Here is a 24,155-nt window from a genome sequence, read left to right as displayed (position 1 = left end):
TTTGGGTTAAAAATAAACACACACAGGTATGCAAACATGCTGATGGGTAGGGCTGGCTGTCACTTAGGAGTGGGTGGTTCTATTTACTGAGTTGAGGAAGCCTGGGGAAGAGTGGGTTTGGAGACGTGAGTTGGGAAGATGCTTGGCCCAGAGTAGAAACTCACTATTTGTGGAATGAAAGAATGAATGAAATGCTGGTAGGCATAGGTCTGTAGGCAGTGAGCTGTGTGTGTATCTGGGCCCAGTGAGATGGAAGAAGGTGCTGTAACCATCCAAGATGAGCAGGGATCCAGCTTTGGTCATAGTACACGTGCTGCAGGGTGGGTACTGCTGGTGGAAACTATGTCAGGGTGGGTGTGTGCTGCTCAGGAGCGCAGGCAAGACTGCTGCTTTCTAGACTATGGTACAACCAAGGATGTGGACTCTGTAGAGAAGCGTGAAGAGTGTTGTTACAAATCAGAAGATCTGAGGGCTGGTTCTGTCACTCATGTGCTCCGTGTCCTTGGAGAGAGAACCACTTAGGATCCTAGAATCTCTGTTTCCCCATCTTTGAAATGGGAAGAATGCCAGCTGCCCACTCCTAATCCACAAGGTTAGCCTAAGGTGTATGTGAGGTCGCATACGTATGAGTTGGAGATATGTTGATGCTTCTCTGTGTGATTTTGGGAATGAAGGTATATTAATGATGCAGTCTGACTTTGGATATTTGTATGTGTGAGTGGAGAAGTGCTGTTTGAAGTGTGTATCTGATTTGTATGGGAGCTAAAAGTTGTGTCTCTCTTTGCTTGGCCTGTGTGTGTGTGTGTGCGTGTGCGTGCGTGCGTGTGCATTCATGAGAAAGAATTCTTCTATGTACTTAAACTCTTACACATGTGCTTCTGGAGAGCTGATATTTGAGTGTTTGAGGATCTGCAAATAGACGGTAGAATCTGCTTTCCCTAGTGGGTGTGCATGCTGCCTGGCTAGAGTGTGTCTTTCTATTTCTATATGCTATCCATGCTTCTTGGCACCACCACTCTGCGTGTGCCTCATTGCATTACAGCTGCCTGAGCTGAAGGGTGCATACAGTTGGGGAGCTCACAGGCGTCTCCACAGTGATGTCTGCACCCACTCCATGGATGCTTGTACACATTGTGCCTCTTCCAGATGCCAAGTGAGGCTCCAACCAGCTGCCTCTACTCCCTCAGCCCACCCATATAGCAGGCTTCACCGTGGCTGTGGGGCATGGCGGTAGGGCAGTGCTACTTTGCCTAGCATATTCTCCATTGGTCAGGGAGGGAACAGCATTTGCTAACCTCCCAGGTCGAGGCGAGACCCAGTAGGCCACACTGGGTCTGTCAGCCCAGGACTTGGGGCAAGCCTGCTTCACAAGTGTGCCGTGTGTGTTGTCCTCTACCTGAGCATTGACTGTGCACTGAGAGTTTCATTTTTAGGAGTCCCATTTGCCTTGGTGGATGATGCCCATACCCTGCCAGTCTGACCTTCTACTGACCTTGTCAGTAAAAGGGCACAGCATGTGTGTGTCTGTAGAAAGGTTTATTTTTTTCTTCCTGTGCATGGCTAAGAAGATCAACGCTGTGCTTGCTTTACGTGGCTGAACAGAACCCAGAGGGCCTCTGGCCAGGGTCACTGTTGCAGAATTGCAGGGGCACGCACATATCCTGAAGTACGTGGACAGCAGCCCATGGAGTGGTGACCCTGCCCCTGGCCATGGGCTGCTTCGTGGCTTTGATGATGTGCATGGTGGGGCATTTGTTCCTGCATGTTCTACAGTGATTGGAGCGATGAGTCAGGGAATCCCACCCATGTGAATATCCTAGACATAACTGGGGGAAATACAACTCTCGTCCAAGTTTGTAGGGTTTCCAGAATAGACCTCTGAAGGCTATCTAGGGGCCAGTATGAGTGCCAGTGGGGCATGATGATGGAGCACCTGAAGCTGTATACTCCCATGACATGATATATCCTTTGCGTCTGCATGTATGCTTCAAACCCTGGACCCATATGTTTGCACACAATAAGGAACGAAAGGTCACTCCCTTGGCAAGTTGAAGGTTGGGAGCCTACAGAGGGCAGCAGGCATGTGGAGAACGTACGGGCACGTAGAGGACTCCGAGCCTCTTCTTGAACACTGGCTGGTGGCTGTGGGGCTTGTGGTTCCTAGAGGTTGGGGTGAACTGAACCTGTTCGTTTTTCTTTCCCAGAAGAGACAGAAGGAGAAGACACCACATGTCGATGTGGGAGCCACGCAGCAGCCACCTGTATGTGTGTACCGGTCTGCGTGTTTGTGAGTGGTTCCGTGTGTGTGTGTGTGTAGGGACACCGTGTCTCTGTTCTCGCCACAGACAAAGTGGCAGCGGGTGTGCATGTCAGCGCGTGCCGCGGTGTGTGCGTGTGTTCCGTGCACATGGTTTGTGGACGCTATACTCTGCACCTTTCAACATGTGCTTGTTTCAATGTGTGTGTCTAAGGTATGTGACCCCGTGTGTCGTTCACTCCTCTGTGCGGCCCGTGAGTGGGCACGCGTTGGTGCGGGTACTTCGTGTTGGTGGGTGTGCCTTTCACGTGGGCCCACGTGCGGGCCTCAGCGAGGATGCGTGTGGGCACATGTGAGTGAAAGTGTAGGGTGACCGCCCCTCGGCCCCTGTGAGCCCACTCCCGTGCGCTCTCCTGGGCGTGTCACATTTGCGTGTGCCTGCTGCCACGTGAATGCCCACTGAGGCCCCCGAGCTGAAATGTTCAGCAGTGGTTTTGAGGATGAGCGGCTGGTGTCTGCACACGCAGTCCTCAGGTTTTTATTAGCTGTTGGGGATCCATGGCACTCTTGCTCTTTGAGGGTGATGCCAACGTGGGTCTGCTTGTCGCGGTCGCCAGCCCTCCTCTGCTAGGATCCAGCCTGTGCTACCCCAGCTGTAACCTGAGGTGCAGAGGACAGGGAGAACAGGAGGAAGAAAGGTCCCTGACCTGGAATTAAGGGCCAGTGGTGAGCGTGAGCACAGGGTGGGTACAGGTGGATGGATGCCCTCAGAACAAAGGAGAACAGGGGTGTGCAGACCCGGTGAGTCCTGGGCTGACCCCCTGCCCCGGCACTCGACTACTGCAGAGCAGGGATTGGAGTGGGAAGCCCCACATGCTAGGAGGCACTGGTCCGACCACCTACTTGCGTGTGGCCCACTCTGCTATCTCTCTGTGCTTCCTGTCTGCAGGTCCTGGGCTCTCCCGTTTGCTGCCCTGCCCCCCATGTGTCCCGCCCCTTTCCCATGGCCGCTGAGGGCTGGTCTACACCCCAGTGGCTCCCTCCCTGGCCCTCAGCTGTTGGGTTCTGACCTAGTCCTCACCGTCTCCCCTTTGGCAGGAGGGAGCGGAGGCGCCGGCACCACATGTCGGTGTGGGAGCAGCGCACCAGCCAGCTGAGAAGGCACATGCAGATGTCCAGCCAGGAGGCCCTCAATAAAGAGGAGGCCCCACCGATGAACCCCCTCAACCCCCTCAACCCGCTGAGCCCCCTCAACCCGCTCAACGCCCACCCCAGCCTCTACCGGAGACCCAGGCCTATTGAGGGTCTGGGCCTGGGCCTGGAGAAGTGTGAGGAGGAGCGCATCATCAGCCGCGGGGGGTCCCTCAAGGGGGATGGAGGGGACCTGTCGAGTGCCCTGGACAACCAGAGGAGCCCTTTGTCCCTGGGCAAACGGGAGCCACCATGGCTGGCCAGGCCCTGTCATGGGAACTGTGATCCGACCCAGCAGGAGGCTGGGGGAGGGGAGACCGTGGTGACCTTCGAGGACCGGGCCAGGCACAGGCAGAGCCAGCGGCGCAGCCGGCACCGTCGTGTCAGGACGGAAGGCAAGGAGCTCTCCTCCACCTCCCGGAGCAGGTCTGTCAGCCAGGAGCGGAGTCTGGATGAGGGGGTGCTCACCGACGGGGAGAAGGAGCGAGAGCCCAGGGGCGGCCATGCAGGCAAAGAACCCACCATCCAGGAAGAAGACAGAGGCCAAGACTTAAGGAGGTAAGCTGGTCACAGGAGTGCCCTGGAGGCCTACAGCACTGCTGGGGTGTAACCCCATTTGATCCTCAGTTTTCTTTCCTTTTATAAAATGGAGAAGATGCTAATGCACCCTTTATAAGGTATGTGTATATGAAAGGTCATGGACTCTGTGCCCTTGAAAACCAGGGTCTGTTCTTCTAGGGCATCTCCTGTTGGGAGCGGGTCATGGACGGATGGACAGGCATAAGGCATGGACACTGCCTGTGGGTCTCAGCTCCCCCTGCCTGGGTGGGTAGAGGTGGGAGGCAGCAGCTGCCATGCTCTCTCCCTCAAGGATCCTTGGGCTTCCCGCACCCTTCCCTCTTGCCTGGCTCACCAGCCACTTTAGAATAGCTTCTTAAGATCTAAGCCCCAGCTGTCCCCTCCTCTGTTCCTATAGGACGAACAGTCTGATGGTGCCCAGAGGCTCTGGGCTGGCAGGAGCCCTCGATGAGGCCAACACACCCCTAGTCCTGCCCCACCACGATCTGGAAGTGGGGAAGGACACGGTGCTGACGGAGCAGGAGCCGGAGGGCAGCAGCGAGCAGGCCCTGCTGGGGGATGTGCAGTTGGACATTGGCAGGGTCATCAGCCAGAGTGAGCCTGACCTCTCCTGCGTCACAGCCAACACAGACAAGGCCACCACCGACAGCACCAGCGTCACCGTCGCCATCCCTGATGTGGGCCCCTTGATGGACTCAACTGTGATTCACAGTGAGAATGCAGTCCCTGACTCCCTTCCCCCTCACCACCCATCCCAGTTGGGGCTGGGGACAGTGGTGGCCCTGGAGTCACCCAGTAGAACTGCGTGAGAAACACCACGAGCAGGATGAAATCATTCTACAGCAAGTAAATGATAGCAGTAGATTTATCTCGGTTTATGGCAAATATAAGTTAGAATTTTCTCCTGTCTTAAGCTTTACCCATAAAATTTCCCTCAGCCTTGGCCCCTGTGACCACTATAAAGACTTCAGAGGGATCACATGTGGTTTTGTTCCCAGATATCTATTCAGCTCCTTAACTTACCATGTAAATATTTGGTGGTGGTCTCCAGGACCTCCACATGCCCTGTTGCCCGGACAACTTAGGGAACCTCTGGTGGAGCAGGTGATGGCCCGGATCTGCTTGGTGTGTGGCTTCCACAAACCTCGGTTTCTCCCAAGGCTTCAGTTTGTCAACCCCAGAGTGAAAGCATTGAGTTGGGTGATCCCTGAGGTCTTTCTCAGCTCTAACAGTTTATGAAGCTATTACTCTTATCTACTCCTTTCTCCAAGGAGCTTTCATTTAGTGTTTATCCCACATCCCTCAGGCGGTAGATGTTAATCTCCAGACCTCAAAAGGAAAAGACAAACATCACTGGACCTACCCTCCCCATCCCCACCCAAAGCTCACTCTTATCCTGGCTTCAACTCCATTCCTTTTCCTACCCTAACCTCACCCCTATCCCAGCCCTAACCCTAATCTCCACCCCTGTTTCTGCCCTAACCCTATTCCTGCCCTAAGCCTACCCCCACCCCTTCTCCCCCAGCCTTATTCCCTTTCTAACTCTCACCCCACCCCTATTGCTGCATTAATCCCATCTTCTGTCTCATGGCCACAGAATTGTTACCACAGGATTCAATCCTTGCTTCTTGCTTCTTTTCTTCCCTGACTTTTTCCTTATTTTACTGTTTGCATAGAACAGTCTTCTCCTTTCCTTGTTTTTCTTTCTTTTTTATGTATATTTTTATTGGAGTTTGCCAACATATAGTAGAACACCAAGTGCTCATCCCATCAAGTGCTCCCTTCAGTGCCCATCACCCAGTCACCTCATTCCCCCACCCGCCTCCCCTTCCACTATCCCTTGTCCGTTTCCCAGAGTTAGGAATCTCTCATGTTTTGTCACCTCCCTGTTTTTCTTTTTCTTTTTTTTTATTTATTATTATTTTTTAAATAAATTTATTTTTTATTGGTGTTCAATTTGCCAACATATAGAATAACACCCAGTGCTCATCCCATCAAGTACCCCCCTCAGTGCCTGTCACCCATTCACCCCCACCACCTGCCCACCTCCCCTTCCACCACCCCCAGTTTGTCTCCCAGAGTTAGGAATCTCTCATGTTCTGTCTCCCTTTCTGATATTTCCCACTCATTTTTTTTCCTTTCCCCTTTATTCCCTTTCACTATTTTTTATATTCCCCAAATGAATGAGACCATATAATGTTTGTCCTTCTCTGATTGACTTATTTCACTCAGCATAATACCCTCCAGTTCCATCCACGTTGAAGCAAATGGTGGGTATTCGTCATTCCTAATGGCTGAGGAATATTCCATTGTATACATAGACCACATCCTCTCTATCCATTCATCTTTCGATGGACACCGAGGCTCCTTCCACAGTTTGGCTATTGTGGACATTGCTGCTAGAAATATCGGGGTGCAGGTGTCCCGGCGTTTCACTGCATCTGTATCTTTGGGGTAAATCCCCAGCTGTGCAATTGCTGGGTCGTAGGGCAGGTCTATTTTTAACTCTTTGAGGAACCTCCACACAGTTTTCCAGAGTGGCTGCACCAGTTCCCATTCCCACCAACAGTGCAAGAGGGTTCCCCTTTCTCCACATCCTCTCCAACATTTGTGGTTTCCTGCTTTTCTTTCTTGCACTGCTCCATCTCCATTCCTTCACCTTCTCTACACTTGGAATGCCAGGTCTACTTTAGAAAGTGAAATCTCCCATATCTAGTGCTCCTGGGGTTGACTTGGGCATGTCTCAAAATTTCAGACAACCTCTTTTGGTGTCTGTTTAATTTTATGCTCTAATAAGTGCTTTGGACCCTCTCTTATGAGAAACATTAAAAAGTTTTGACCTTCCTCTGTTCCTATTCTGGGACTAGTCGAAGGCCTTGGTCATAGGGAAGAGCATATGATCAGAGGGCTTTGGAGAAGTTACCTTTTGGAAGGACCCAGAAGGGGCCGGAACTTCAAAGGCTTGCCACTTGTGCAAGGCTCCAGGGTAGAGTCATTCACTGAAAGAGAACAGTGGGAGAGGTTGACTGCATCCCTGGCCCCACTCAGGTACTTTCTGCCTCTCTGCCCCTTATGCCACACTGTGACTTGCCTGTGGAAACTGAGGGTGGTGGCCCAAGAGCTCCACGCAGCCCCTGGCTCCTTCATCCTCCTCATCCTAGAATGCTGTCACGGTCGCATATAGGCATGAATATTGCATTGCCATTTCAACATTAATCATGAGTGGAACAAGCACAGCCAGGAAGTCAGCCGCAAACAGAATAATGGTTTCTTAAAATCTTCCATTGCAGTGTGATATCACCAAAAGGATACAGGATTTTGATTTGGGAACTAGTTGTTATGATCTAAGTAAGGATAGGTACTTGAATTCCCTGAACTTTAGTTTTCCTGTCTGTATAATGGGCAGAATGCATGCTGCTCAGGGTGTATGGATGTGAACATTCAATAAGTGAATATAGGCAAAGGACCTAGATTTTAGGTATAAGGAAACTTTGCAAACTTTACAACAGAAATAATCATCCTGGGAAACATGATCGTTATTTATATGGCACAAAAGGTTATACCATGTAAAATGAGGGTGAGGGTCTGGCGAGAATGAGAGCAAGGGCTTAACTCAGTGCAATAGCCAACACCTCCAGTGTTTGCAGGGTCCCCGGCTAGACATCTTCCTACAACCCTCTCCCCTCCTCTCTGTCCATCCTCATGGAAAATAAAGGGCGCCATTCTCACATGCGGCGAGGTTTCTGATGATCTCAACATGTTCCTTTTGTAGTTAGCAACAAAACTGATGGAGAAGCCAGTCCCTTGAAGGAGGCTGAGATCAAAGAGGAGGAGGAGGAAATGGAGAAGAAGCAGCAGAAGAAGGAGAAGCGTGAGACGGGCAAAGCCATGGTGCCCCACAGCTCTATGTTCATCTTCAGCACCACCAACCCGTAAGGCACCCTCCCATCGCTTCCCCTTCAGTGCCAGGGTTAGAGCCAGGGCAGGTTGATGACAAGAGGGAGAGATGAGGGTCCATCCGTCTTTCTGATCCTCCTTAGCAGACTATGGCCAGACATCTGAAACATGCAGTCTGCTCACTGGTGGAGGGGGGTCATGAGATTGAACAGCCTCTGAGCTCTGTGCTAAGTCTGAAGAGTAATTTAAGACAGGGAAGTGTGAGAAACATCATGAGAAGAGGACCTTGTACCTCTTATTTGGTCAGTAGGTTGTGTGGGGGCGGGGTAGGAGGAAGGAAATCTACTCAAGATGTGTCACCAAATATTTCAGGGGTGGGTAGAACTGAGAATATGGAGTCTAGAATAAATAGATCATTCACTAGAGTTTAAGAGTACTGGTCCCACTGCCCCATATGTGGATTTTGAAATGGGCATGTTCCTCAAAGCAGAGGTAAGGGCATGAGATGGAGGTGGCAGAGAAGATTCTAGAAGGTTAGACTGAGCTTCCTTTTGCCCTGGAAATGAGCAAGATATACACATAGACTGGCTTCTGAGGCTAGGAAGACAAAAAGGTTTTCACTGAGCACACAGACAGTATTCAGGCAGGGCTCTGGGAAGGAAGGAATTTGGGCTAAGGTATATCAGGTCACCCAAGTCCAGAATACAGTCTAGAGAATATAATTACTTTAATCAGAATACGTGAGGCTCATGGAAATATGTTGCTGCTGTCATTAGGAATCTTAAAATCAAGGTTGACTTTTATGTTTCTGGGTTCTTCTGATTTCCTTGCGATGTTCCGGTTTCTGTACGGTGGGAGAGTAGACATTGAGATACAGTGGAGGGCACCACGAATCTATGCCGAGTGCGTGCAGTCTGATGCTGGCTGCTCCCATGGCTCAGACGTGCCTACAGATAATGTATCTTGGCTTGCATACTGCAGCCTCTAACCAATCTGATTACCTTCTCCCACGGGAGCTTTAAATCAAGGGTGGTGCCTGAGAAATTAAATTGCTTTCCCCATGGCTTCCTCTGGCCAGGGCCTGGCTGTCTGGAAGAGGCTGATGTGCATGAGGGCGGGGAGTTAAGGCACAGGGATGGGCGGGAAGCCGAGGCAGCTCAGCTGGCTCCTGCACCCCACAGGATTCGCAGGGCCTGCCACTACATCGTGAACCTGCGCTACTTTGAGATGTGCATTCTCCTGGTGATCGCCGCCAGCAGCATTGCCCTGGCAGCTGAGGACCCCGTCCTGACCAACTCGGAGCGCAACAAAGTGGGTTCACGGGAGCCGTTTGCCAACCTCCGTAACGCCCTGGTACCCACCCCCATCCCTGCCCCTTCCCATCCTGGTATTAAAGGTGAACTAAGGAAGGTTCCTGGGGAAATGAGGAAGGGTTAAGAAGTGGCCCCTTCCTGTTCCTTGGGGCAAAGTATGGACCACGTCATGATCAGCCCCTTGTCCCCACTCCCCACTGCCCAGCCACGCCACATGCTGATGCTTCAGCAGTGCGCCCTAGATCCAGAGCAAGCTGGTCTTTGCAGCCACCCAGGGCTTGTATGGGGGTTGGTCTGATGTATGGTCAAGAGGGATGTGCCTGAATTTGGGGGAGCTGAAACCCTACCCCAGGGAGCTGAGACATCTCTTGGAGGTCCCAAGGGTATATGTCAGGAGATATGAGGGAGTTGGGGAGGATTGGAACTGATGAGGATTCCAGGTCCTGAGGTGAGGGAGAGATTTTGTGGGGTAATTAAGACCCAGGGAATTAAGTTCTGGCCAAGGGGGAGGAAAGAGCCAAGGACTGGCCATCGGGTCCTGAGGCTATAGCAGAACACACGGCACCTCTCCTCCCTGTGCCCGACTAGCAGTTACAATCCCAAGCTTCTGTTCTGAGGTAGAAATGAGCTGGGGCAGGGATGCAGGACTGCACGTGTGTGGGTAGGCAGAAGGCTCTATAGCCTGGTGGCCACACATGATCCTCTTCCCCTTCACCATATGTGTCTTACAGGTCCTGAGGTATTTTGACTATGTTTTCACTGGCGTGTTCACCTTTGAGATGGTTATAAAGGTAAAAACCTCCATAGAAAAGCTGGGTTCTCCAGGGTTTGGATGGGACCTAGGTCTGCCCCTTCAGTATGGGGTCCTTCCCCAGTGCTGCCACCTACCAGCCAATGACAGACATCGGTAGGGCCTCTGGCGACCCCTCTTCTGGCCTCAGAATTTAATGAAGTTTGTCCTGACCAGACTTCATGGCACAGTGTGACTCTGTGGATCTGTTTAGACTGGGGCAGATCTGTGGGTATGGCCCAAGGGGGAGCCAGGCCAGCTTTCAGGCAGGCAGTAGGGGTGCAGACAGATGTGGGGATGGTCTTTGCCTCTCCAGTGCACTCCCTGGTTTATGCCAAGGCAAAGAGTCAGGTAGGGGTGAATCTTCCTCGACTCCATGTAGTCCCATCTGCAGTCATTGCTTACCAGTCCATTCCCCACCGCCCTAACACCCCACAGTTCTGTCTTGTTCATAGCCTCTCCCATCTGGAGTTTTCCCATCTGTGCATATGTGGTGATGCCTGGTGCTCTGAGCCACTAATTGAAAGAGGAATGTGGCAGGGTTCTGTGAGAGCCAAGGAGTCTAGTTGAACCCTGGTGGCTATGACAAGGGGCCTTGGGCTTCATAGTTAGGTGGAGAGAGCCTGTAGGACCTGTCCTCCTGCTCTTCAGGTCCTTGTGCAGGGTTGATTGTGGAGACAATGGCAATAGAGGCATTGTCCCGGGGAACAACGAGCTCTGGGTGTGTTGCCAGCACCTGTGGGCTCATCCATGGTTGTTCATGTCCTTCTTCTTCAGATGATAGACCAGGGCTTGATCCTACAGGATGGGTCCTACTTCCGAGACCTGTGGAACATCCTGGACTTTGTGGTGGTGGTTGGTGCATTGGTGGCCTTTGCTTTGGCGTAAGTGTTACTCTTTCTTCTTGTTCAATTTCCTGTTGTCCCTTGTTCCTGAAGCTCTGACTGATTTGAGGCCTTCTCAAGGCCAGGTTCACTCCAAGTGGTGCCAAAGAAAGCTGCCCTGGGAATCTGCTTCCCACTTGCCCTCTGTGGTACTCCTGGGAGCCTTATAGCTTCAGCTCACATGCCCTAAGTGGTAGCACTGGTGTCGGAGGAGCTGGGGGTGGGGGGTGATCCCTAGGGAGAAGTCAGAGGCCCTGGAGTTCCTTTCTTGGAGATGAATAAACATAGGCAGGTCCTCACCCATGTGGGCAGTGCCTCCGTGGGCTCAGGGAGGGACCCAGGGGACAGCTCATGTACCCTTTCATTTCTTGGTTATGTCAAACAAAGGATCAGCTTGGAAGACAAATGCAGAAGATAGAACAAAGTTGAGATTACAGAACCTTGAGTATGAGAAGATTCTCTGCTCATGAGCAGCGGGACCCCAGAGGTATTTTCTAGACCTAAGGACCATGTTAACACGTTTAACTCAGGAACGTAAGACTTTCGCAGCTTCCTTGATAATGCACTGAGGAAAACAGTCTTAAACCATTCAGGTGACTAAACCATGCTCATTACATTTGGGGAGTTTTTTTTTTCCCAAACATTGATCCACCTGTAGCAGGTTTGCAACTGCATTCTGACATTTCCCGTGGCATCCAGGCAAGGAAGGGGATGTCATGGCCCTCCAGGGTAGAGCTAGGACATGTGCACGGTCAGGGCCTTCTCCCTAAGCTGGTGTGTAGAGTGCCCAGAAGATGAACAACAGCCGTGTGGGCTCTTTCTGTACCTCGTTGCACTGCTAGATGAGTTTCACCCTTTTCCAGGTGGCATGGCCGACTTCCCTGCAGCCTCTCCAAGTACAAGAGAGAGCTGAGGCATCTGAGCAGGTCCGGCTGCTGCACTGTAAGGAAGCAGAAGGAAAGCATTTGGGAGTTGTTGTCAGTGATAGCAAAACTGCCGCATAAGTTTGACCTTCCCAGGTCCGAGGGGTCAGAAAGGGCTCATCCATCCCCCTCTCCTCCCCAAACATCCATTAGCTTCTGTTTCTGTCCATCCTGGCAGAGAAAGAAGTGGGATGAAAGTTAGGAAGGAATATTCCCCAAGTGGCTGTGGGGTGGGGAGCTCTCTGTAGATGCTCTGGAGATGAAAGGTCTCCAGCTGTCCTCAGAACTTAAGATCTTCCAGAACCTAGAAGTGGGCTCTTTGCATTGCTGTCCCAGCCATGGGGGACCCTCCAAAGGGGAGAGCCAGGTTGAATGTGGCTGGTGACTGTGGGCTGGGCTGGCAGGACAGTTTCAGTATACCTTGTCCCCTGTGGACACCAGTATATTAACCCCCCACCACTAGAGTGACATGGAATCGAATCACCTGTGTCTCTTACAACAAGAAAGCCTCCTATTAGACATGGCTAAGCTATTTCCAAGGAAATTTCACAAAGGCATGATATTTTCCCAAAAATTCTCACCTCAAGATAAAAATCAAGGCAAGTCTGACTCTCTACCGAGGGGACTCCCAGCTCCTCTTCCTCCTTCTTAGAAAAAAGCATTAAAGTCTTTTTCCCAAGGAGGCCTACTTACTTTGTTAAGGATAAATATCATCCTGGAGTTTTTAAAAGGTCAAGTTCCCTTCTCATTTTATCAATTCATTTGCATATATTATTCACCATATTGTTCTTCTTTCTTATTTTGATCTCCTTAAAGTAGTTTGTCTCTCTTTGAGGAAGCAAAAGACAAGGATGGAGAAGTATATGGGAAAGAACCCTCCCCATCTTTAGGAAGAATAGAGCTCATGAGGGCAACAGGGCAGAGTGGGAGGCAGGTGTGGGCTATGGACTCACGCAGGCCCTGCTTTGAATCACAGCCACTCTACTTACCTGCACCATGTCCTAGAGCAACATAGCAAGAATAGTAACCCTCTTAACCTCAGTTTTCATTTATGAAATGGAGTCAAAATTATGTGTGTGGAGCATTTAGCACATAAGCCTGGTGCAGTGTGAATGATCAATAAATGTTAATTCCCTTCCTTATCCTTCCATTCTCTCATCACATCCTGAAGTCCAAATATTGGAGCCAAGTATGTGTTGGTATATAACGTGTGCAAATAGTTGAAGATGAACGCAGGCTGGTTTCCATGACTTGGTTGTTTTACACACACACATACACACCCTGTGCCTGGTAACCAGGCAGGTATGTAGGTGCCCATGCGGAGGAGGTACATTTTAGAGGAAGCCTCTGCATGCCTGCCCCATGTCCACAGCCCATCTGTTTCTCCTCAGATCCAGAGTGATAACAGTGGGCTGGAGGGTTGTCATCTATCTTGTTCTTTTTTTGTGCCCTTTGAAAACATGGCGGTGGTGGCTTTGGTGCTGGTGGCAGGGGAAGCCTTAACAGCCCCGGAACCGAAGCCTCTCTGTTGGTCCTCAGACCAGGTACAGTGCAGGGAACCCCAAGAATCCCCTGGTTCTGGGGTCCACACTTATGTGATGGATTGAGTTATGATCCATCACTTGCTTTTAGTGATGTCACTTCCTGAACTTTTTCTTAATTTCCCTGGAAATGTAAATAGTACTTGCTCACCCTTCTCCATCCACTCTTTTGTTACCATCCTTCCAAGCTGGCCATGCACATTTCCACTCCCCTTTCTCCTGCTCATGGAACAGGCTCACACCCCTGTCCTCTGGCCTTTCTCACATTGCTGAGGTCCAGGTAATGCTTTCTCTCGCTCATGCACCATGCTTCCTAACTCTCTTCTCTCCCCTTCCGCATTAAGGGCACCAGAGAATTCAGCTCTCCCATCACTTTGGTAGGGTTGGCCAGGGTCCCATCTGCCAGCAGAGTGAGGGCCCGGCCTGGGGCAGATAGCAGAAGGGAGCCTGTGTTGCACTGCTGGGCCATGGCACGGGGCTCAAGCCAACAAGAGGCCAAATGTGGGGTTTTCTGCAGGCTTTTCAAGGACCTCCCTCCTTGCAGTTGCAGCTTTCATCGTTATAACCCATATATTTACCCCTGGGAATGCCTACCATTCAGAGATGACTTTACTCCTCCTGCCCTGTCTCTCTCTCCTCCTTTTGAGGAGAGGTTACTACAGAGGCTTCTGCTCAGGCTGGTGCTCAGTTTGAGCAGAGTTGTTGATGATTGTCATGGTAACATGTTCACATGATGCCTCAGAAGTCAGAGGTGACTTGGCATCCCTTTTACCGCTACCAGCCAGGATCTTCTCAGAACCCAACCCAAGTCTCGAGAGCAATACCCCTAACCAAGGGGAGGGAATGGCCTGTAGCTGAATTCTCAAAGAAAGCTGCGTGGTCCCCTGAGCCCTCCTGCAGAGATCTGCACTGCCATCATGTATGTTTTCTATAAGCATATATGTTGTTTATGTAGTGGCTGAAGAGAACTCTCTATTCTTCTATAGCTGCATACCTCAAGTGAAGGGATTCTTTATAATGTAAACCTGACAAATTCTGTTTGGGAACTTTATTATTGACTTTTGAGGAGGAAGGGAAGGGGATTTATTTTCTAAGTATGAGCATACCAGGAAATGAGGAAATAAATGGAAAGATACTCCTATTGCAACTTTCCTGTTCCTCCCAGCACACTTTTACATTATAAAGCATTTATAAGAACACTCAGGTCTCCTGCCTTCAGCCAGATACCTGTATAGAGATATGGGCAGAGTTTTGGCAGAAGTTGGGTATGTTTCTCCCTCATTCCACTGCTCTCACAACACCCCACTTTCTGGGCCATATGGAGACACAGAGTGTTTGCCAACTATAAATGTCCTGACTCTGCCTTTTCCTCCTTGAGGTTTCAAGAAAAGTCTGGTGAGTGACTGGATCTATGAAACCTTTCTCTTTTATCTTTTTCTAACTGAAAAAGAGGGATTCTTCTGTTTGAGAATTATTTTACACTGAAGGGCCAGCAGCTGCTTTTCCCAGTTTCCTCATACTCTGTTGCCATCGTGTCTGCCTCCCAGCCTCCTGGGTGGGAAAACAAAGATGGTTCCAGCCTTGGCATTTCTGGGTATCTGCACATCAGGTACATTCCCTCACTTTGGGGCATCCTGCCAGAGTCAGCTGCCTTATAGGGAAGCCACGTGGCCACGACGTCAAGTTGAGTTCATGAGCCTTATGGGACTGTGCACAGTGATGATGGTGCCATCTGGCCCTTGGGTTTTGCATCTTAAATGTCTAGTGAAGGGATTTGGACAGACAGCTGGGCAGAGACAGCATCTCTGGAGGAAAGGCAGGAGAGTACTGGGGTGGATGTGTGTGTGTGTGATCCTGCACTCCAACCCAAGCCCCTCATCCTCTTCATTCTCATTCCTCTACAGCATGTTATTTGACTGGTTCAAATTAAGTCACCAGGTGAGCTACCCTGGATTAGATTCTAACTAGTAAGCTCACAACTTATAATGGGTTGTCAACACAATTTAAAAGAAAAATAGCAATTCTGCTCTTACCTCCTCCCCCATCTGGGGCCTGTGCATCAGTCAGAGTCATGTAGGCTCTCTGGCAGCTGAGGCCAAAGCTTCCCTGTGCTGTTTGCCATCTTAGTGGGGCATGAGGTAAGGTCAGAACTCCCTGGCATGCAGGGGATCTGGATCACAGCCGCACTTGGCCTTTAATTATTCAGTGCTTAGCCAGAAAGGAAAAACATGAGTCAATCTGCCTCTTGATGCCAGAAGGAACCAGAATTCCCACATTAGCTTTTATTAGATTCTTTTCATTGAAGTATGTTGCTTTTCTGACACTTGACACTTTGCCCTAGTCTTTAAGATGGATAAGGCCTTTTTGAATGCATTCAGAACTAGCTGCAGTGGCAGAGCTGGTTCTGAATTCATTCAGTGAAATACGTAGATATAGACAATTTTAGATTTGGAAAGGCCCTAAGGAGACACAGAATATGGTACCCCAGTTCTGGTTTTGTATTTGTAATGGTGCAAATGTGTGCTCTGAGAAAGGAGTGACTATTCAGAACTGAAATGCTAGGATGTACTTACACTCAGCAGAGCACAGTAACAATAGAACAGACATTCTCCCCCATACCTGGCTCCTTCCTATTCTTTATTGCCTGCCTGTGTCTGAGGCAGTCCTCCCTCAGATCTGAAGCTTTGCTGTGGGACTTCTTTCTTGACAACCCCTATCCTTCCAGAACTGAAAGGGGAGACTCCCGAAGGAAGCTATGACTACACATTAATCTTGGAGGAGAAAAAAAAAGAGTGGACAAAGTCCTGCTTCATGCAAAAAAAGACCCATTTACCACTGAGCCAGACAGGTCATCCAGTTCCACCGTTCTGTGGAAGAGAATGAAGGATTAAAATTAAATTTAGCCATCAGGTAGCCAATTAACTGTGGATTTAGGATGCTAGCTGAGCTGGAATTGGAAATTTCCAGCAGTGAGCAGATAGAAAGATGTTGTTTCTTGAGACTCCCGCTTTAGAGTCACCTCAAGAGTGACTTTCCCAGACTTTTGTGTCCAGGCAGGGACATTAAAGATGATTAATGGCCATGGACACTTGGGGTGCCTACTGCTGTATTATACATGCACTGCCTTGAAAATGGATTTGGAGATGAATCAGGAGTGACAGAGTGGGATCCACATGGAAGGGGTGCCTGAAAGAAAGCGATAAGTTCAAGATCTTTAGAACTTGGCATTAAGCCCCAGCGTGTGTGTTTTTTGATGAACACTGGAAAGTGCATTGTCTGTGGTATATGCCATTGGTGCTACTGGGGAATGTGCATTTGGAGACCTTTATTATATGGAACCAATGGGTGTAAATGCCCAAGCATTTCTCTTTATTAACAAGCACAACTCTGGGAGATACTTGATTATAAATGGGATCTCAGCCTGTGGCCACATAACCAAGCAAAATAAAATGGTCCAGTAAAGACCAGCCCCATTCACATGTTAGCCAACAATTTGGCTAACCAGCCTCAGATGCAAGAATCACCCTGCACATGAGGCAAGCCTTCACAGACATAGGAGGAGCTCAGTCCTGCAGGATTAGTAGAAATCCACCACAAAGTCCTCCATATTTAAAAGTAAGTTTTAGAGGAGCTCAGAGCAGATTTCATGATGGGACTAGGGAAGGATGAACTCAGATCATGTGACCTGTAAGCCATCTGCTTAATCCGCACTCACAGAGCCACAACCTAGCATTATGAATTAGTCTCCTGCTGGGGAAGTGTATTGGCTGGACTTTAGCCAGTGCCAAGGCCTTCTGGGAAAGATCAGCAGATGAGGGATCTTGGGTATGTTTAGAATATGAAGACTAAGAAGCAAGACAGATCAGGTCACTATTCCCCAGCCTGAATAACAAAACTGCTAGGAGACAGAAAAGTGCTTTGCTGTCTTCTGCTCCTCCCTAGTTCTTGGACCTTCCAGTTAGAGGATGGTGCTGTGGTTTTCCAAGGAGAAAGCTTTCAAAAGCAATGATGAATGTGTACTGGAAGCTCACTGAGGTGCATTTGCAAGAAGGAAAGGATTATGCTCTAATCACTTATTACAGAGTTAATAATGCCCTGGTCACCGAGCAAAGGAAGTTGGCAGAGTTGCAAAGGATTTAGGGTTCATGGGAGAACCCAAGCAATGCTAAGGTATAGGCGAGGAAGAAAAATACACAAATCAATGAACTAGCCTTACCAACAGGTCCTACACTTCCTCTGGAGACAAGCGGTGCCAATGCAAAGAGAACTTCTCATTTTCATGGGTCTTTAGAACTTTTGAAGTACTTTCACAGTATTTCATTTATCACTCAACAGTCCTGGTTTATAGTTGAGAAGTGGATTGCTTGACTCTGATTATTTTGACTCATTTTACTAGTAGCAAAACCAGTTCTTAAATAGCTGGTATTTTTTTACTTGGGGTTTAGGGGCTTTGTCTGTTACATTAAACTCCCTTCAACCTCTGTTGTTGCAGTTAGTTCCAAGCCATTAACCCCTGTAAACTCAAATTGGTGGCTTGGAATGGATCTGTCCTAAGCCTTCGGATATAACTGTCTGTGCTTGGAGACAGACAAGACCGATGGACCAGGTGGAGAAGGGCACCCTGACCTTGTCCATCTTGTTGTTCCATCTGTATCTTTTTCTTTCCATGAACACTCAACAGACCCTAGACTGATTGAGGATAAGACGATAGATAGCTCAATATTTGAGCTCGGGAACTGCTGGTTTCTTTTGTTGTTCCTCCTTTGGTTAAAACCCTCCTATGATTACCACCTGAAAAGGCACTGTCACATCATAAGTAAGGGCTTAGATTTCAGAGCCTGAATTAGGTCTGTATCCCAGTATTCTGAATTATTAGCAGCCTTAACTCTCTGAACTTCCATTTCCTCATCCATAAGTAGAAATTAAAAATAACTATATTTTGGTCTTGTAAGAATTAAATGAGGTAAAATATATTCAGTGTCCAATACAATGCCAAACACTTAGCAAGTGCATATTAAAATTATTATTGTCTCCCAAATAATAGGCCAGACATTTTAACAAGGCTCAGGGCTCCTCACAGTGTGACCTCCTCTCCCCACCTTACACTCCAACAAACCTGTCCATCCTTCTAATGCAAGAGATCCCTTCAGATCCCTGGGCTGTTTTCTCTGGGGCTCTTAGGGAGGGCAGAAGGCCATTCCACTTAGGGAAGGAAGAGCTCTGCAGAACCTGATGTCCCTGCTCTGCCCACCATGGAAGGAGTTGGTTCCCTGCAGAAATCAATTTGAGAGCATCGTTTGAGAAAGGGGGGACCTGGAAGTTTAAAGTACGAGATTACAGTGAATGATGAATGATTATACAAGAAAGATCTGGAGGGCAGTTTGACAATTGAGCTGGAAAATTCTCATCTTTTCGTGATGAGACATAAGAGAAATGTGGCTTTTTTTTTTTTCTGGAGAGCAGCCAGCAACTTACCAAATAAGTAGGAAATAAATGGGAAAATGAATGGCCCAATTGAGTCCCAATTAAAGTGGGGCCAGTACATCCTAGCATGTGAAATTATCTTCAAATTTTAACATTAGAGTCAATTTTTAAACCTGATGAGTCTCACTAATTAGCTAGGCAGTGTAAAAAATCCTTCTTATACATGGGGTAGCAAAGACTAACAAAGTGTTATCAAATGATTATATATAAATGATTTGTAAAAAGCACATGAATCATTTCAAAAATAATGTGCCTCAATTAAAGCGCTTTGAAGAGTTTGTCCTCTTGGTTTGATATAACATTTCCCATGCAGTCTTGTTGACTTTGATAATGGCTTAAATAACCCTCTGTGCATGGATTTGGGAAAGGTAGTTTGGCCTCCCATCTGTGTAAATTATGATATATTTTAATTAATATTAATACTAGGGCGAACTTGTCAAGACTTTTCCCCTGTGAGGCTTTGTTATCTAGTGTTCCTTTCATTTCAAATGGCAATTTTCAAATCAGTGCTGAACATATGTTAACAAAACTGAGAAGCAAGTATACTTTTCTGCAACCACTCAGAATCATAGCTTTTCAGTGGCTCCTCTGCTATGAGGGACCTGTTTGAAAAATGTGCAGAGCAATGACTAATCTTTATTTTGCTTTGGGCCTCTGTCTTATTACTATCCCTGGCTCAACTTTGTGGGAGTCAGAATGGGACAAATGTCCCCCCACCTCCACTGTGTATTGGCAGCTACAATCAGCTTTTAAGATCAGAGTGTGCTATTAAGGAACCCCACTTTCCAAAAAAAGGGACACACTAACCATATAAGCGATGGGTCAGAAATGCTCTTTGTTCCATAGCAGAGTATTTTGCTAGGATCCTGGGGCAAAATTAATTATAGAGAACAAATTCTGTCCTTTATCCAGGTGTGTGGGAAGAGCAAGAAATTTGGGGCCTTCCTTCATAAAATGGGCATCTGTGAGTATGAACCTCTGAGAACCCGTTCAGATGCTACTGGACATAAAGGTCTCAGAGTTGAGGACCTGGGCTAAGCAACAGGTAAAAGCCTGGAGTGTGTCACCCTGAATCACCTGCCCATCCATTGATCCTACTCTGTTCTCTCATTTTAGGGATATGGAAGGTTCTCCCTAAGCTTGTCCTCAAGATTAATGTAGCCTGGGGAAAGGAAAGTGACCAATGTAGTTGTTTTGGTGACATTTTCAATTCAATGATTACCTTTTCCCCATGGCACATAGTTTGCAATTATACTCGTATTTGTTTACTGGTTAACTTGAGGTCTGTCATCCCTACTAAAGTTTCAAGAAGTGAGGGACCTCATTTGTTTTATTCACAGTGGTATATCCACACCTAATAATGCCTGAGGAATATTAAGGATTCCATCAGTGCTGTTATATGAGTGGATAAAGGTGTGTTCAGCTGCTCTACCACGTGCCCAGTCTTGTGCATGGGAAGACACTGCTATAACTCGGGAAAATACTATCTCTGCCATCCGAGCACTCAGAGGGCATCATATGAGGGATTTAAGATTTATAAAGCCTTGGGTTTAATCCCAAATCACCATGAATTTGGCAATTACTGTGAAAATTAATGTAATTTTGAATATGAGATCATTGAGTAAAAATAATCATTAGAAGTCTTTGTGACATATAGTGGTGTAATGTAGGTTTGTGATATGTTGAAAAAAATTTTAAAAAGAAGAAAAAAAGTACGTTTCCAGCAATCAGCAACTAAGAACCACACCACAGCCTGAATTCTAGATGGTTCTACATGGCTGCAGGCAGGTTCACCAGTGGCACTGTGGCTCACTCATTGAGTGATCTCATGCAAGGCACGTCTTTCTGAGGATGCAGTTAAGTGGATTTCAGGGATGTTTTCCAGCCCTAGATTTTGGTTTGACAGAGCCTGGAACCAAAACCTGCTGTTACAAAGGCTTGGTGGTTCAGAGCAAGAGCTCTGGCCATCGTACAGGCATGGCTGCAAGGCCCAGCTCACCCTGCTAATGCTAGGCACTCCTTAATCTCTCTGAATCACGTTTGTGAAATGAGGATAGTCATATCTATGTGTCCTAAGATTATTAGAAGTTGTGGTGAAATAGAGTTGTGGTGAAAGTGCTTAGCATAGAGTCTTAGCCAAGAGTAAATATGCAGAAAGTTAGCTCTCATTATTTCTAATCTCAAATATTTCATATTTGTGTCCTCACCCTTTTTGTTATCGGTAAGCTTCAAAATAGAGCTGGGATGAATTTTCTTCAAGCTGCATGGTAAACAGCTCACGACAGACAGTTGGTCATTTAACTTATCAGAGGGCATCCCTTTGTGTGACATCAGGACCTCGATACACAATGCCTTCCACCGTATTTTGAGGTGGTTTTATGGTGTTGTTTATCCGTGCTTTTGAGAGATGTCACATTATCCCCAACAGAGTGGTTGTGTGCCCTACCTCAAATGAAATCCTTTGGAAGCATAGATATGCCACTATGACACAAAGTGCCCTTTCCCATAGAATTTCTGGCCTAGAGCAAGCATAATTCCTGTATCTATAACTTGGTTTTGTATAAACTCATGGGAAATAGAGTTTGTCTGAAGACTACTAAGGAAATGGAAGTAAAAGGCTATATTTAGAAAATGTCAGTAGACTGGGCTCCATGAGATCAAGCAAAATGTGGGGAATGCCATCGGGTTAGAGGCAGCATCACTGGTGCTTGCAAAGGGCCTTTGCCTTTGCAGGTTGGAGAGGTGGGTGTGGAGCAAATGGCGTGCTGGCCCTTCCTTTCACAAAGCGTGTGGATTCTACAAGTGCCAAGGCTGTGAGCGGGATCTCCTGGGCCTGTGCTTGTCCAATTCCCTGTTGCTGTAAGGTTTCCTGTTCTCCCTGAAGCTTTCTGACTGTTTCCTTCTCTCCACCCCTCTTCCTCTTTTTTTTTTTTTTTTTTTTTTAACTGCTTTCTGCTTGGATCCTCCATAGGAACGCTTTGGGGTAAATATTGCTCTCTCTCTTTTCTTTGAAGTAAAAAATAAGGGATGTGGGTTGGAGGAGGGTACAGGTACGGTTGGGAGAAGGAGCCTGCTCAGTGGAAAAGGACTGGGGAGTTTCTATGAATGCTGAGTTTTCACTGACATCCAAGAGGACAAAAATTAGGAGTCCCCAAGGCTTCTTGGGAAATGATCATTTGTGTTGGTTTGGGTATCTATTTGGCTTAGAAGCTGCCTTTTTTTAGATAGGGAAATATAGAAACATAATACAGCAAAATAGTTTATAAAATATACAAAATCCCTGGATGGCAAAGACCTTTTAATGTAGTACTTTTGGAATATCTATGTTCAGAGCTTGAACTGAATAAAAGTGTCTTAATGGCCTGCAGTTATTAAAGGCATCCTTAAATTCATATTCTGGGCAAAGCCAACATTCCTTGGATTACATTACATGTCTTCCTACCTTGCCTTCTATGGAAGAATAGGTGATCTTTTATCTCCCTGTCAGAGGGGGTGGTGGGTATGGTGGGAAGGACAGGGTAAAAAACCAGCAGAAGTCCTTGTAGTTCCCATGTGATGTTCTGGATCCCATTTCCTCAGGCTGCTGGTGTAATGGTGCTCTGGACAAACATGAGGAAAGAACCAGAGCCTGAGCACACTCTTTAGAGTCTCATTTCCTACCATCTGTGTCTTTTACAAATTGCGATTGCTTGAATTGAATGCAAAGATCTCAGGGGATCAGCAGGGTGGAGAAAGAATTGCAGGTTTATTCATTTCATTCCTGAAAATAAAAAGAGAAGCACAGTTTATCTATTAGGAGCAAATATTTCTAAGCAGCTGAGTAGGGAAGCTCATTAGCTGAAGGGCAAGGATAAAGTGGGCAGGGACTGCATTTTGGGCCTTCTCCAACTCTATGGCTCTCTGCAGCTTGCGCTAGGTATAGAGTGCCTCAGATGGGAAGGGACTGCAGAAAGAGCCAGCCACACACAGGTAACTGGGGTGTGAGCCAAGGTCCTGGCAAGAAGCCTGCATAACATGCCTTCTCTGGAAGCGGCAGCCAACATAGCAAGATTGTCCCCACTGCCCTTCCTCACCCTGTTCTCCCCTGAACTAATGAACTCTGCAGAGGTAACACCTAGAGCCAAGGAAAGGACTAGGTCAAGTCCTCTGAGGAGACTTGCTTTCGACTTGGGGTTCCTAGTCCGTTCAACAGATACCATTTGAGAGCCTGCTCGGAAAGAAGCACTAGACCAGGCACAGTGAGGATCCAGAGTGGACTGACTACCAGTCATGTTCCCTAGTTATGTTCCATTTTCATTCTGCTAGTGTGGCAATGAGCCATGTTACTCTGGCTGTTGGGGAGAGGAAGTGTTCCTTCCCGTACCGGCATGGAAGCCTCTGTGCGTGTGCTTGTGTGTTCCTATGTGTGAATATGCATGGGTGTGCATGCATAGGAGCGTGTGCACACTAGACAGTGAATTGAAACTTTTCCCTGTGAGTGTTTTTGGGGTCTTCCTGAAGGGAGTCTGCTCTGACCCAATTTCTGGCCTCTTGCCTATCCACCCTGTTAATGCAATAGTGTGAATGCCACTTTCATTTCTCCCCTGTCCGCCGATTCCCTGGGGACCTGTCCCCTGCAGAACAAACAAGGGGCGAGACATCAAGACCATCAAATCCCTGAGGGTGCTCCGAGTTCTGAGGCCACTGAAGACCATCAAGCGCTTGCCCAAACTCAAGGTAAAGTTTCCAAGTCCCCTTCTTCCCGTCTTGTCTTTAGCCATGGTCAGCCAACTTTTGGAGAATCACTTCCAGGAATATTCCTTTTGCTCAGAGACTGGTGTTCTTTTGTCTGCCTGAGTTAAGGGTGTTTGTTTCTCAAAGAAAAAGAATCAATGTGCCAAGAGATCTCTAAGGGGGCTTTGGCTTCTCGAGTCCAGACCCAGGTAATACTTTATATCTACTCTGGCTGTGGCATGTCATCCAGGAAGAACCCTGTGTCATTAAGTTGGACCAGGAACACCAGCACGGAAGTGGCAGGAGTCCTCTGTGTTGTGAGCTGAGTAACCTGGGATGCTTTGTAATTCTAGAGAAGGAAAGGATTTTCTAGCGCTCACCCTTCATCTTTTTAAGGCACAGATTGGTCGGTAACTTGCCCAAGAATACAATCCTTTTTGGCAGAAGCAGAGAATGGGAAAGTGAGTTAACGTGAATTAAAGTTCTTACTGTTGCCAGGACCTGTGCTTTCATAGGTATATCACTTTGGTTCTCCTCTCTTCTGGCCCAGGCCCTCCCCGCACCACCCTCCTGGGGCTGCTTC

The 24,155-nt window shown here is 48.0% G+C and overlaps 1 protein-coding gene across 8 annotated transcripts in view; it reads left to right on the top strand.

Annotated features, from left to right (window-relative positions):
• CACNA1E (calcium voltage-gated channel subunit alpha1 E) overlaps positions 1-24,155 on the top strand; it is a 493,362-nt gene that overhangs the window by 417,722 nt on the left and 51,485 nt on the right. For 5 of the 8 annotated variants that reach the window (XM_072733245.1, XM_072733242.1, XM_072733246.1 and 2 more), the window contains 8 exons: positions 2,205-2,261; positions 3,356-4,006; positions 4,425-4,738; positions 7,800-7,959; positions 9,106-9,235; positions 9,969-10,028; positions 10,805-10,911; positions 23,479-23,575. In XM_072733245.1, the coding sequence (XP_072589346.1) occupies positions 2,205-2,261; positions 3,356-4,006; positions 4,425-4,738; positions 7,800-7,959; positions 9,106-9,235; positions 9,969-10,028; positions 10,805-10,911; positions 23,479-23,575 (1,576 nt within the window). The remainder of the gene's footprint in view (positions 1-2,204; positions 2,262-3,355; positions 4,007-4,424; positions 4,739-7,799; positions 7,960-9,105; positions 9,236-9,968; positions 10,029-10,804; positions 10,912-23,478; positions 23,576-24,155) is intronic. The other 3 variants (XM_072733249.1, XM_072733244.1, XM_072733250.1) reach the window with 1 other exon arrangement.

Source organism: Vulpes vulpes, chromosome 13, assembly GCF_048418805.1.
Source record: "Vulpes vulpes isolate BD-2025 chromosome 13, VulVul3, whole genome shotgun sequence".
Classification (NCBI taxonomy): domain Eukaryota; kingdom Metazoa; phylum Chordata; class Mammalia; order Carnivora; family Canidae; genus Vulpes; species Vulpes vulpes.
The sequence above is the reverse complement of the archived record's forward strand: the minus strand, read 5'-3'. Positions and strand labels throughout refer to the sequence as shown.